At 52.8% G+C, this 14,542-nt stretch overlaps 1 protein-coding gene across 1 annotated transcript in view; it reads left to right on the forward strand.

Moving 5' to 3' along the window:
• The window catches only part of MLPH (melanophilin), a 46,062-nt gene that overhangs the window by 24,239 nt on the left and 7,281 nt on the right, over positions 1–14,542 (forward strand). Inside the window, exons 6-8 of the mRNA XM_004386462.1 lie at positions 198–214; positions 12,357–12,528; positions 13,157–13,312. Coding sequence (XP_004386519.1) covers positions 198–214; positions 12,357–12,528; positions 13,157–13,312 — 345 coding nt within the window. The remainder of the gene's footprint in view (positions 1–197; positions 215–12,356; positions 12,529–13,156; positions 13,313–14,542) is intronic.

Consider the following 14,542-nt stretch of genomic DNA (forward strand, 5'->3'; position numbering starts at 1 on the left):
AATGGTCACAAAGCTTAGAACAGCTCATTAGCTCACTGTTTCCATGGGTCAGGAGTGTGGGCACAGCCTAGCTAGTCCTCCGCCTGAGGGTCTTCCAAGGCTGAGGTAGAGTTGTTGGCCAGGGCAGGGGTCCCATCTGTAGCTGACAACAACAGCTGATCTTGGCTGGGCTCCTCCTGTGGTTGGCAGAACAGCAGGGGCTGGCTGGTGCAGGGTGGCACTGCTCGTCTTCACTCTGTGTGGTCTCCCAGGAGGGGCAGGCTGGGCATGTTCTCCAGGGAAAGAGAAAATGCACAAGGCTCAGTTCATTCCGGCTGTCGGCAGGATTCACTGTACTGATATGACTGTGTGTCGAGCACAGAAATATCTGCGACCTTCTGGTCAGATACTTTGTGTGTGAATGTCAACCCTGACGCTCTTCCTTGCAGCCCCCAGTGCCCTGGTGCTGTGTGTGTCTCCCTCCAGGCCAACCAGAGGTGTGGGCGGGTGATTATTGATGAGGCCATTGATGATAGCAAGCACCCCTCCTCCACTTACTACCCTATTCCATTGATTCTAAGGCATTTTTGTCTAATGCCACCTACGGTGTGGCTTGAAATGATGGCTCCTGGGCTCCAACGCCACCCCCAGAGCCCAGGAATCAGCATGTCAAGCCATGAATGACGTGTGCCCACCCAAGTCTGCGAATCGCCAGTCTGGCACCGAAAACGACCAGCAGTGGCCCATCCAGAAAGACCTCTCGAGGTCACAACCACTGGGGGAGGCATCCTGGGACCCTCCCCTGGAATTTGGTGTGACATCGTTACATTATCTGCTTTGCAAAAATGGCTTTAAAAAAATACACACCAATGGGGGAAAGAGCCGGTGATCTGCTCCAGAAAGATTACAGCCTAGAAAACCCTAGAAGGCAGCTCTACCCTGTCACATGGGCTCACTATGAGTCAAAATCGACTCGATGGCACCCAGCCACACCAGCAGGTGCGTTGACTTGTCAATGAAGCTGAGAGAAGAAATTCTTAAGTGGCCATTTCGAGTGTTGTATCTTTCAAGTCAAGACTGTAGGAGAAGTTTATGCCATTTAAAGCTTAAATGTTTTCTACCAATTATGCCTTGCTAAGATGGATAATCATGTTTCAACAACATGTCTTCAATGGAATTATTTACATACGCTGTTTTGCTTAAATGTTTAAAATTTTTAAAATATTTTCTGCTTTCGGTTAGCATATAAAATGTGCAGTAGTCAATAAATGACTTGTTAAATTTAATTTAAAAAAAAAAAAAAACACCCCAAACAACAATGACTTTAGGCTCTGCAACCCTCACCTGGCTAATTCTCTTCAGAAGTTGACCGACCACTGGGTCCTTCTTCCCAGCTGTACATGGAATAGCTATGAGTCGGAACCAACTCAACGGCACCTAACAACAATCACTACAACCCTTACCTGACTGTCAGCGCAGGGCTTCTGTCTTCCCGAAGATCCTGGGGTGAGGATGTGGACTCAGCCCCTTCCTCATTTGATTTAAGGGTTTTAATTCCATCACATCCAACCATAACCATGTATGTCCTCATTTCCCTTAATCTCTCATTTCTCTTCACCGGAAAAAGTGCACCCATTGGCTTTCAGTTTTACATCCGAGTAACTCAAACTTGCTTTTGTTCCAAAGGTATCATCAGGAAAGACCAGCTCCTGTCCCAGTACCTGGCCGATGTGGACACCTCGGATGAGGACTCCGTCAGGGTCCATTGGACGGCCTCCCACCATGCAAGACGGAGAAGCCGGACTCTGTCCGAGAGTCAGGTAATGGTGGCGCAGAAGAATCCAATCCTGTCCTTTGTTTGAGGGGAAACTTTTCACCCCAACACCAAGTCATTTGAGAGAAATGAAAGCTTTCAGTGTTTGTTAGGTACTATCGAGTCGGTTCCAACTCACAGTGACCCTGTGTACAAGAGAACGAACCTCTGCCCCGTCCTGCGCCCTCCTCACAATCGTAGTCATGTTTGAGCCCGTTGTTGCAGCCATTATGTCAAACCATTTTATTGAGGGTCTTCCTCTTTATTGCTGACCCTCTATTTTACCAAGCAGGATGTCCTTCTCCAGGGACTGGTCCTTCCCGATAACATGTCCAAAATAAGTGAGATAAAGTCTCGCCATCCTTGCTTCTAAGGAGCGCTCTGATTGTACATCTTCCAAGGCAGATGTATATGTTGTCTGGCAGTCCATGGTGTATTCAATATCCTTTGCCAATATCATAATTTGAATGCATTAATTCTTCTCCGGTCTTCCTCATTCATTGCACAGGGCTACTTAATTGAGAAAGAGTCCTGGTGGTGCAATGGTTAAGTGCTCAGCTGCTAACCAAAAGGTTGGCACTTCAAACCCACCCAGCAGCTCCATGGGAGAAAAGACCTGGCCATCTGCTCCCATAAAGGTTACAGCCTAGGAAATCCTACGGGGCAGTTCTACTCTGTCACATGGAGTCATCGGGAGAGGGAATCAATTCCACGGTCAGAGGAGAAAGACCTGGTGATCTGCTCCTATAAAGATTACAGCCTAGGAAACCCTATAGGACAGCTCTACTCTGTCACATGGGGTTGCTATGAGTCAACAGTGACTCGCTGGCACACAACAACATCACTTAATGGAGACATGAGATGTTATCAAAACGTGTATTTACACTTGGTCTTGTATTATGTCTTTTACAAGAGGAAAATATTTCATCAGTTCTTTCATATGCTTGGCAGGCAGAGTTTAAAGGAAATCCCACTGAGGATATTTAAACCCTGCTAACTTGGTGAAGACTCACTTTGCAGACATTGACCGATGAAATCGTCCGCCACAGGTGTCCTAACGTTCCGAGGGTCCGCTCGCTCGTTTACACAACGGCCCCGTTTGCAGACAAGTGGCTTAAATCAGAGCTAGTGCGTTTCACTGGGGGAAGGAGGTATTGTTCATGTGAGAACATCAGGGCCACCGGGTTCTTGGAGGCCACCGTGTCTGACCCGCTTTGATGCCTATCCATGAAGTTGTGGGGTTGGGGAGCTGATTTGTAGCTGACGCATCCAGTGGAGGGCAAGCGGGTTGCTCTGAGGGAGAATCCTGAACCACAGCTCCGCCGAGGTGGGCCTTGGGCACACTTACAGGTTCTGGGGGCCCTCCTGGGAGATTTGGGGGGAGCACAGGGGTCCATCTGGGGAATGTTCCTTCAGGGCCCATAGGCCAGGCTCCGGGCTCCCGGGCACATGCAGGTAAAACACACCAAGTGCTGAGCACGTTCTGGAAAGGCCTGGAAGCAGGCCTGGAGACAGATGGTGTGCGGCTGTGGTTGTTGCGGTTCAGAGTACAGAAGGAGGGGCGGACGGAGGGGGCCAGGCTCAGAGAGGCCCCGGGCGCCCCCTGGTGCACAAGTGCTGCTCTGCAGGGGACCTGTGCCTGCCCAAGCGCCCCCACCCCTGCTGTGCCCCCAGGACCTGGAGCAGAGCGTGGGCTCACTGCCGTCCAGGGCAGCAAACAACCACTCCTCCAAGGCCTGGGCTTAATTGCGAAATTACTAGACTGCCACCCTGGAGGCCTCCAGCAGGGGGAGCAGCCGGGGGCCTCGGGCCTTCTAGGTCCCCCAGCCACCAGTGGCTCCGGGGCAGGAGAGCTGGGCTAAGGCTGTTTCACATACAGGGAAGGAGTCCGGGCACCACGTTCTTCCAACCTCAATATTCCTTCACCCTGAGCACCAAGAAATGCTGCTCTGAGCACCAGACTTCTGTTGTTGTAGGTACCTTCCAGTCGGTTCCGACTCATCGCGACCCCGTGTACAACAGAAGGAAACACTGCCCGGTCCTGCCCCATCCTCACTGTCATTGTTGTGCTTGAGCCCATTGTTGCAGCCACTGTGTCAGCTCATCTCGTTGAGGGTCCTCCTCTTTTACGCTGACCCTCTACTTTGCTAAGTGTGATGTCCTTCTCCCGGGACTGGTGGGTCCTGATAACATGTCCAAAGTACGTGAAATGGAGTCTCACCATCCTCACTTCTAAGGAGCGTTCTGGCTGTACTTCTTCCAAGACAGATGTGTTCGTCCTTCTGGCAGTCCGTGGTATATTTAACGTTCTTTTAAAAAGAGCCTTTGTTAGCACAGAGCCCCTGGTAAGTGCAAGCGATTAATGCACTCACCTGCTGACTGAAAGGTTGGAGGTTTGAATCCACCCAGAAGCACCTGGAAGAAAGTCCTGGTGATCTACTTCTGAAAGATCAGCCATTGAAAACCCTATGGAGCACAGTTCTACTCTGACACATGTGGGGTCTGGCTGAATTCAAACCGCCAACCTTTCGGTTAGCAGATGGGTGTGTTAACCATCTACACCACCCAGACACTTATGGCTGAGAACGGTGTTTCTAACCCAGGACTCACAGACATGCCTTAAGGAGGTGGAGAGCTCTGGGGAGTAATGTTTTATTGTGATCAGTCTTTGTGATAACCCGTTACCTCTTGTCTGCTTTTGCCTGTGTTCATGGTAACGACTTTCTGGATGAGGGCTGATGGGGAAGGCTTTATACGAATAATTATTCATGCCGAGAGCTCACAACACAGAGTGTTGTACAATGAAGCTCCCTGGGGCTGAGATAGAGTGGGGAGCAGGTCGGGGCGCCCCTCACCCCCTAGGGCCAGCCCAGGGCAGTCGATGTCCGGTTCAGATGCAGGTTTGGGTGCAGACACTGATTTCACTCCCCATAAAAGCTTCACGCCATACGGCTGCTCATTTTCATCCATTGCCAATGTTTCTGTTGCATTTTTAAATTGTAAATTTTGGTTCGGCGTCTGAAGCAGGAGGAGTCCACACCCGGTTTTACATCCCTGCATATTGCAGTAGTGGGTCGGTCCTCACAGCTGGAGCCCACACAGGTCTGCGTATCATCAAGCCACAGACCCTCGTCCGTGCGTACTGATACGCGGCCATATCAGCGATGCTTTGGGCCAAGGGACAAGAGTGAAGCCAGCTCTGCTGCGGTTGCTCGCAAGAACCTGAGAAGTGGGGGTTCCCTGGGGTCATCTGAAAGGAGATCGTCTTAGTCATCTAGCGCCGCTCTAATGGAAACACCACAAGTGCATGGCTTCAACAAAGAGAAATTTATTTTCTCACAGTCTAGTAGGCTACAAGTCCAAATTCAGGGCGTCAGCTCCAGGGGAAGGCTTTCTCTGTCTGCTCTGGAGGAAGGTCTTTGTCTTCAGACTTCCCTTGGTCTGGGAACATCTCAGCGCAGGAACCTCAGGTCCAAAGGACACGCTTTGCTCCCGGCACTGCTTTTTTGGTGGTGTGAGGTCCCCATGTTTCTCTGCTTGCTTCTCTCTTTTATATCTCAAAAGAGATTGGATTGAGACACTATCCAATCTTTAGACCTCATCAGTATAACTGCCACTAATCCATTTTATTACATCATAGTGATTGAATTTACAACACAAAAGGAAATCACATCAGATTACAAAATGGTACACAATTATACAACACTGGGAATCATGACCCAGCCAAGTTGACATATTTTTGGGGGGACACAATTCAGTCCATGACAGGGGGTCCGGCGGCTCTCAATGCCGGCAGAAAGCCAGGGTTTTGTTGTATTTATCGTGTCCTTGCTGTTCTGGAACCTCCCCCCCAGGGGGCCTGGACGTGGCCAGGGCCTTGTCAGAAAGCAGCACTGAATCCACTGCACTTCTGTCCCAGCTCTGCGCCTCACTGGCCTCCCCAGCGCCCTGCCGCCTCCCTGCCCACCCACACGCAACCCAGCCTTCCGCACCCCACGGGGCTCCTCTGTTTTCCTTCCGTGACTGGGGTGAGCACTGCCCAGTGGTCATTGAAGGATGCTCGTCTTTCCTCTCCACTGCGGTGTGGCATTTCACAAGGACGCTGGTCAGGTCGGGACACTTTTTCCCACCTCTGAAGTGGTGGTCGCATGTGACGCAAACTATACTTTAAGGGGGACAAAGGCTGTCTGCTGAGCAGCCTCTCCCGAGGGGACTGACCGCCACCTCTGCAGCCAGAGATGCCCCCTATTACCAGTGGCCTCTCCCAACGGAACCCTCGTGTGGACACGTCTTAGTTCATATTCTTCTCCTCCGGGCTGATCTGCCCCCTTGAAGCCCTCGGTGCTGCTGAGATGGGATTAATTAGCTGCTGTACAATGCCAGCGCGTCTTCACTCCGAAAGGGCCGTTTCCGGCTTTGAGACAAGGTGAGCTGTAAATGAGACAATGGCAGGCAGAGGCCTCAGCTGGGCTGCCGACAAAACGGAAGAAGAATCGATTTTCTCACGTCTCAGTCTGGGAGCTAATAGATACTGGGTGACTCAAGTGTCTGATGACTCAAGGGATGACGATGTACTTTTGGTCACTGTGGGTTATCACCTGGCAGGCCACCTGTCCCACCTGGGGCCCAAGGCTCCTGTAGTTGATGACTTACTTTGACCCACATGGCCGGGTTAGTTCAGCCTCCTGGCCTGAGCCGTGTCAGCGGAGACAGCAGCTAGCCATCAGTCATGACGCCATCACACCTTCCAGGTGCAGCTTCCATGGCTTGCTGGATCTGTCACCTCTCCTGCTTTCTCGCCTCCTCCTGGTACTGCCCCCAGCTTTGGCTTGGTGTCCGGGCCTCTTGGGATCAGAAATCGAGTGTCAGACTGAGCTTTCCAGGTGATAGCATGGCGGTGTTCTGGGAGCTGGGTGCTTCTGCGGAGGAGGGCACTGTGTCCAGCTCTGCTGGCTGCTCCAGCCAGTTTCTCTCCCTCTGCTGCAGATCTGTGAGCTGAAGAAGGTCACCTTTCAGGGAATAAATACAGCAAAAACCCTTGGTCTGGGGTCAGGGGGTGGGCGTGTGTGTGTATGCCTGTGTGTGCATGAGTGTGTGCATATGTGACTGTGTGCACAAGTGTGTATGTGCCTATGTGCATGTGTGACTATGTGCGCCTGTGTGCATGTGTGTCTGTGTGTGAATAAGTGTGTGCATGTGTGTCTCTGTGAGTGTGTGTATGTGTCTGTGTGCGTGTGTGTCTGTGTGTGCATGAATGTGCATAAGTGTGTGCCTGTGTGCATGTATGACTGTGTGTGTGTGAGTGTGTGCCTGTGTGCATGTATGACTGTGTGTGTGCATGTATGAGTGTGAGGGTACATGTGTGACTGTGTGCACGTGGGTGTGCGTATATGTTTGCATGTGTGTGCATGAGTGTGTGACTGTGTGCATGTGGGTGCATGTATGTGAGTGTGAGTGTGAGTGTACATGTGTGCCTGTGTGCACGCATTTACTCACTTACAAAGGAGAAACAGTCTCTGCTTTCAACCGAGGTTCCAAACCATCCACCCCTCTCAGGAGCCCCTCGGGGTCCTGGCTTATGGGCAGCCCTGGGCTCCCATTTCCTGGGGGGACTCCACAGTCTCTCCTCCCACTTACACGGGGAGAAAGCTGTGCTCCTGTCAGATCCAGGAGGACTGACAGGCCAGAGTCACCGCAGCTCTCTCCGCCCGACATGACCTCTGCAGCTTCGACTATTGAGCTTTCTCCAGAAAGCTGGCTGTGGCGGCAGAACGTCCTACGTGAAGGTGCCGCTCGCGCTCGATCACAATGCCATTAGCCGCTGAGCTCACTCTGGGAGACCCGGCAGTGCCACCTCCTCGTCCGTCTCAATAGGTTTCCTTCTAATAGGAAATTCATTGATCGCGGGCAGTATCCAGGGCTGGCAGGAGAGCCGGGGGAGAGGGGTGGATGCTGGCGGGACCGGCACCTGGGGGTGGCTTCCTGGTGTCTTTCCACTCAGCACTCTGGTGTCAGTGGAAGTGACTCACCCCTTCTGGAAGGAAGGGAGGAGTGGGAGGTGGTGAAATTCTTGGGGTGACGTCCGTGGGGCTCTCAACTCACAGTTCTAGAAGTCTGCTTTGTGCGGCCGGAGGACAACCGCCGAAATGCAGACTGAATGAATGAATGAGCAAACGAATGAATGAGCAAACAAACAAGCAAATGAATGCACACACTTTCTGTCTTCCACGATTGTCTCACTAAATCAAGGTCTGAATCTGCAGCCTTGGAAGAATCAACAGACACTGGGTGAGCGGCTGCACTCCTGCACCGGTTCCAACTAAGGCGTGTCCCAGGGTGACCTGGTCGGGGCCGTCAGGGATGCAGAGCTCAGGGCAGGCTGGGGCTGGGGGGTGCAGTTTTAACTAGGGTTGTCAGGAGCCCTCACAGAGAGGGGACATTTGCCCTGAGACGTAGAAGGGGGCAGGAGGGTGCTCTCTGGGAACAGGAGTGATTCTCTCTAGGGTCCCCATGTAGGAGCGGCGGATGGGAGGCAGGGTGAGGCCAGGTGGGGCAGGGGAGTGGAGGATCAGGACAGCTGTGATGCCCATCCAGGCTGCACAGAGCCTCCGGGCCGTGTCGGGGACATCATCTCCAGGGGAAGGCTTTCTCTCTCTGTCGGCTCTGGAGGAAGGTTCTTCTTGTCAATTTTCCCCTGACTAGGAGTTTTTCCATGCAGGAACCCTGGGTCCAAAGGTCACGCTCTGCTCCCAGTGCTTCTTCCTTGGTGGTATGAGGTCCCCCCTCTCTGGCCACCTCCCTTTCCTTTTATCTCTTGTAGGATAAAAAGTGGTGCAGGCCACACCCCAGAGAAACTCCCTTTACATTGGATCAGGGATGTGACCTGGTTACAGTTCCACCCTAACCCTCTTTAACATAAAATTACAATCACAAAATGGAGGACAACCACACAATACTGGGAATCATGGCCTAACCAAGTTGACACATTTTTGGGGGGACATAATTCAATCCATGCCACCTCCGCATCCCCATCCATAAAATAAGGGTGACGGCCAATACACCAGTGGCCCTCGAGCCAATGCCAACTCACGGCGCCCCCACGTGTGTCAGAGTAGAACTGTGCTCCACAGGGTTTTCAGTGTTTGATTTCTCAGAAGTAAATCACCAGGCCTTTCTTCTGCAGCATCTCCGGGCGGACTCGAACCTCCCACCTTTTTGCTGGCAGCTGAGTGTGTTAACTGTCTGCACCCCCCGGGGGCTCCTCCCAGGCGTTGCTGTGGTTGCTGTTATCATTGTTATGTGCCATCGAGTTGACTACAACTTATAGCAACCCCATGCATGTCAGGGCAGAACTGTGCTCCACAGGGTTTTCAATGGCTGTGACTGGTCAGAAATAGATCCCCAGACCTTTTCTCCTGCGGAGCTGCTTGTGGGTTCGAACCGCCAACCTTTTGGTTAGCAGCCAGAGGTGAGGAGTAAGTTTACGTCTGAGTTTCTTCCTGTTGAAATCTTTACAGGAGAGGATTGCCACTGTGCCGGCAGAGGTCCTTTCCAGGCATTAGAATGGGCGAAGATGCAGGCAAAGGGACAACCCCAGGCACCATAGGAGCCTGCTGGGGGCTCCGGAGTCCACAGGGTCGGGGGTGTGTGGACTGTATCAACAGGGCCCTTTCGCTCTGGCTTTCACGACCAGGGAGCACTGGCCAGTGGTGGAGAGGGACAGCGTCCACACTGCAGCACCGCCAGGCTGGCTGCCTCTGTCCCAGGTTCTAGTGAAGCTCTGTCCCTGGCCCCGTCAGGCCTAGGGCTGGTAATATCCACTTGCCATTGAGTCAACTGCAATTCACGACGACCCCACATGGGTCAGAGTACATCTGTGCTCCATAGGGTTTTCGGTGGCTGACTTCAGAAGTAGATCACCAAGCCTTTCTTCTGAGGCGCCTCTGGGTGGACTTGAACCTCCACTCTTTCAGCTAACAGCTGAGTGCATTAACCATTTGTACCACCCAGAGACTTCAATAAGGATAATGAGAGCCTGGATTAAATGAGGAACACCCAGCACCTCGTAGGTGCTAAATACTTGTTCATGCCCTTCCTTCCAGGCCCCATTCATGCCCCAGCTCCAGTTACAGCTATGCTGTTGTTGTTAGGTGCCTTCAGGTCAGTTCCGACTCATAGCAGACCCTAAGCACCCATAATGAAACACTGCCTGGTCCAGCGCCATGCTCACAATCGCTGTTATGCTTGAGCCCATTGTTGCAGCCACTGTGTCAATCCATCTCACAGAGGGTCTTCCTCTTTTTCGCTGACCCTCTACTTTACCAAGCATGATGTCCTTCTCTAGGGACTGGTCCCTCCTGATAACATGTCCAAAATATGTAAGACGTAGTCTTGCCATCTTTCCTTCTAAGGAGCATTCTGCATTACAGCTATAATCCCACTTAACAAAAATTAGGACAAAAACTGAAAATTCCTTTCAAGAAGCAGAGGAACAGCTGTAGTATGGACTAAGATGTTCAGCAGAGGTCAGCACCAAGTATAGCTCTGAGGTTCTTACTGTTGTTTGTTGTTGGGTGCCAATGAGTCAATTCTGACTCATAGCGACCCCATGTGATAGGGTAGAACTGCCCCATAGGGTTTCCTAGCCCAAAGTCTTTATGGGAGTAGATTGCTGGGTCTTTTCTCCCATGGAGCCGCTGGGTAGGTTTGAACCACCAACCTTTCGGCTAGCAGCCAAGCGCATAACCATTGTGCCACCAGAGGTCCTTAAATTTCTTACTAGCCGAAGTAAATCGAGATACAGGCAGTGCAGTCTCCAGGTTACGAACGTCCAACTTATGAACGACTCATACTCGTCGGTCAGTGGTATGTAGATGCGCCCTCCCTCGGAGACTCGTAACAAATTCTTCCTCACAGTCACCTTCACTTGCTGCACGTGCAGCTTTTAAATCCCTGAAAAGGCTTTGAGCCTCTTCTTGCACTAAAGTACCAAAAAAACGAGTGGCATCTGGGATCTTAAAAGCTAGCAAGTGGCCATCTAAGATGTATCAATTGGTCCCTACCCACCCGGAACAAAGGTGAATGAAGAACACCAGACACAAGGAAAGTATTAGCCCAAGAGACAGAAAGGGCCACATAGACCAGAGACTCCATCAGCCTCAGACCAGAACTGGATGGTGCCCGGCTGCCACCAATGACCACCCTGACGGGAAACACGATAGAGAGTCCCTGATGGAGCAGGGGAAGGGTGGAATGCAGAACTCAAACTCTAGTAAAAAGACCAGACTTAATGGTCTGACTGAGATTGGAGGAACCCCAGAAAGCATGGCCCCCAGACTCTCTGTCAACCCAGAACTAAAACAATTCCCAAGGCCAGCTCTTCAGACAAAGATTAGACTGGATTGTGGGACATAAAATGATACTTGTGAAGAGAGTGCTTCTTAGCTCAAGTAGATACGTGAGACTAAATGGGAAGCTTCTGTCCAGAGGTGAGATGAGAGGGCAGAGAGGGTCAGGAGCTGGCTGAATGGACACGGGAAGTCAGAGGTGGAAAAGATTGTACTGTCACAGTATAGGGAGAGCAGTTAGGGTCACATAATAATGTGTGTATAAATTTTTGTGTGAGAGACTAACTTGAATTGTAAACTTTCACTTAAACTATAACAATAAAAAGAAAGTACTAAAAAAAAAAATACCTTTCCAACTCATAGCAACCCTATGAGAGATGAACGGTGGGTGTGGACACTGTGGCTATCGCGCAAGGTGGAGACAGAACCCAGAGCCCTACAGGGACATCACATTTCTGTGCAGATGAGGCCACCTAGCCATGGTGCACTTCCAACTTTACCCCAAGCGAGAGCAGAAAGAACCTCGAAAAATGAATCGTCAACACCCCCAGTAGCCTCCAGCTGGCAAGATTTAAACATCGAGGCTGCCATCTTGGTTAAGCACCTTAGTTCCAGAGGTGGGAGCCAAAGGAAAGGGCGTGGGGACCCAATTTAGGGGGGCCAAAACCAGTTGCCATCCAGTCGACCCCAACTCGTGGGGACCCCATGTGTGTCAGCGTAGAACTGTGCTGTGCAGTGTTTTCAATAGCTGGTCTTTAAGCATTGTGCTCTTTGAGATTGCCAGGCATTTCTTCTGAGGCACCTCTGGGTGGACTTGAACCTCCAACATTGCAGTTAGCAGCTAAGCGCATTAACCATTTGCACCACCCAGGGACTCTGATTTGGGAGACAGAGGGAAGATTTGTTTGCTCATTGTGAAAACCTAGCAGCCAATCAGATGAGGGCCACCCACGGCCACCAAGGAAACTCAATGTCTTGTTCAGGATGGCGAGTCTCAGCCATGGGCAGAGCCTGGTTCTGTAGGGCTGGGATTGGGGGAAGCTCATTTAGGGAGTGGGTGGAGACCACAGCTCTCGCAGGAACTTCAGGAGCACTCCAGGACATGGCCGAGGGCCCAGAGCCCTGCCTCTCCAGAGCAGTGGTTCCAGACCACCGGCGGGGGAGGGTAAGGGGAGCACTAGTTCACTCGCTCATTCATTGCAGCACCCCGTCACCAGCAAGCACACGGAAGCCGACCTGGAAGAGGAGACCCTGAGGACAAAGCTGGAGGAGCTGACCGACAACGTCAGTGACCAGGGTGCCTCATCTGAGGAAGAGGGGGGCCAAGACACCTTGGTGGAGTCAGACATGGGCGCCACCAGCGGGGACCTCCCGGGGGCAGCCCCAAAGGTGAGGCCACACCGGAGTGTCCTGGCAGGACACAGGGAGAGGTAGGGGCCAGGGTCCATGACCCCAGCCACCCAGCTGTTTGTGAAAAGCCCCCAGCGCCCCTCAGCACAGGCAGTGTCTCAGTCACCTAGTGCTGCTGTAACAAATACCACAAGTGGGTGTTTTAAAGGACAGGAATTTATTGTCCCACAGTTCCAGAGCCTAAAAGTCCAAACCAGGGTCTTAGCCCTGTGGATTCCTTCCTTGTAGGTATTCCCAGGTGTTCCCTGGCCCTTGGCTTGTAGACGATCCTCACGTCGTGTCTGTCTTCCCAGTGTCCACCCTGCCCTTGTCATCACTCGGCAGTGACTAGGTCTAGGACAGGCCCTGTGCTGATACGGCCTCATTTACATAACAAAACCCTATTTAAAAATAGGATCCCATCCACAGGTATGGGGGTTAGGATTCTATTCGGGGGGACACAATTCAATCCATGACAGCAGCCAACCCCAGGGCTGCCGGCTATTGGCACCGAGGGCAGCTGGTCGGCAGCTCCAGGAGTTGGAGAAGAGACCATCGGGGACCCATCTTGGTGGGAATCCTGCAGCCCCTCGAGCTGGTGGTCAGGTGTGGCCCTTCCCATTCCCAGGTGTGTGCAGCTGCAGGACAGACAGACAGATGGGAGACGGAGCTTCAGGGCCCCCAGGACCACAGCCTGCCCTCCAGGACCACAGACGAGGAGCTGTCAGAGCTGGAGGACAGAGTGGCTGTGGCGGCCTCCCAAGTCCAGCAGGCGGAGAGTGAGGTAGCCCGTATGGGTGGAGGGAGCTCGCGGTGATGCAAAGACAGAGAGAGGTGGCAGGTCCGACAGCATGAACAAGCCACCCACGAGCCCCTTCCCCATAGGCTCCATGTGTGTGTTCATGAAGGCGGGAAATGAGTCTGGAGATTTCTGTGGGTGCCCTGCCCACCACCCTGGAACACCCCCATCCTGCCCTGTATTCCTGGTGAGGGACAGCCAGGGTTCTCCACCACGGAGAAAGGGGCTGAGTACTGACCACTCCCTGCCGCATGCGGAGCAGCCCAGAGGCACCCAGAATTTAGGGCCCACCAGGGCTCAGGACAGGACCCTGCCCCCGAGGGTCACCCCGTGAGCCCAAGCTGTGGCTTGAAGAGTTGAGTTCCAGTGCAAAGGCCAAAGGACAGAGTCAGAGCATCCAGGCCCCTAGGAGAGTTACAGAGAAGAGAGTGTCAGCCCCAGACCTCGTGGTCAGCCAGCACCACCACCCGCTTCTCTCTTCTCATCAGGAAGTACCCATTCCTCTGCAAGGAGGGCCACATCACCCAGAGCTGTTCCCACTAGAAAGAGCGAGCCAGGCCAAGGACTTTTCATGCTCTGTTCCTTCCTGCACTCACAGACCATCATCAGACACCTAGAAGGTGGCAGGCGACGGGCAGGGCCAGCAACTGCAGCCGCGAAGGTCTTAGACAGAGCACCCTGTTCGTGCAGCTCAGGTTTTAGTGGGAGGAGAGAGACCCACACAACAACATCAGTCAGTTCCTGAGGAGGGCTCTGAAGACAACACTAACTCAAGGAGTGCTGGCGTGGGGCTACTTCTATAGCGGGATAGGGAGAGGCACTGGGAAAGACGGCAGTATGGGAAACCTAGGGGACAGGAGTCCAGGCTGAGGGACAGCAAGGGCAAAGGCTTGGGGTGGCATTGAGCTTGGTGTGTCAAGGGTCACAGTGGAACCCCGAGCCTGGAGCAGAGGGAGTAAGGGGGACAGAAGGCAGGCCCGGGAGATGGGCAGATCACAGAGGGCCCTGAGGGCCGGGGGAAGAATCTGGGGAGCTGCTGGAGGGATCTGAACCAAGAGAAACGGGCCTGGTTTCTGTATTCATAAGCTTCCTCTGGGGCTGTTGGAGGTGTAGCCACTGGGGGGAAGACAGGAATGGTGCCAGTGGGGGTGGGGCAGAACGCCCGGGTCCAAGTACGATTTGAAATTGTGCCAGGAAAGCAGAACTTGGCCAGCC

This window comes from Trichechus manatus, unplaced genomic scaffold (assembly GCF_000243295.1).
Source record: "Trichechus manatus latirostris isolate Lorelei unplaced genomic scaffold, TriManLat1.0 scaffold00165, whole genome shotgun sequence".
NCBI classification, from domain to species: Eukaryota; Metazoa; Chordata; class Mammalia; order Sirenia; family Trichechidae; genus Trichechus; species Trichechus manatus.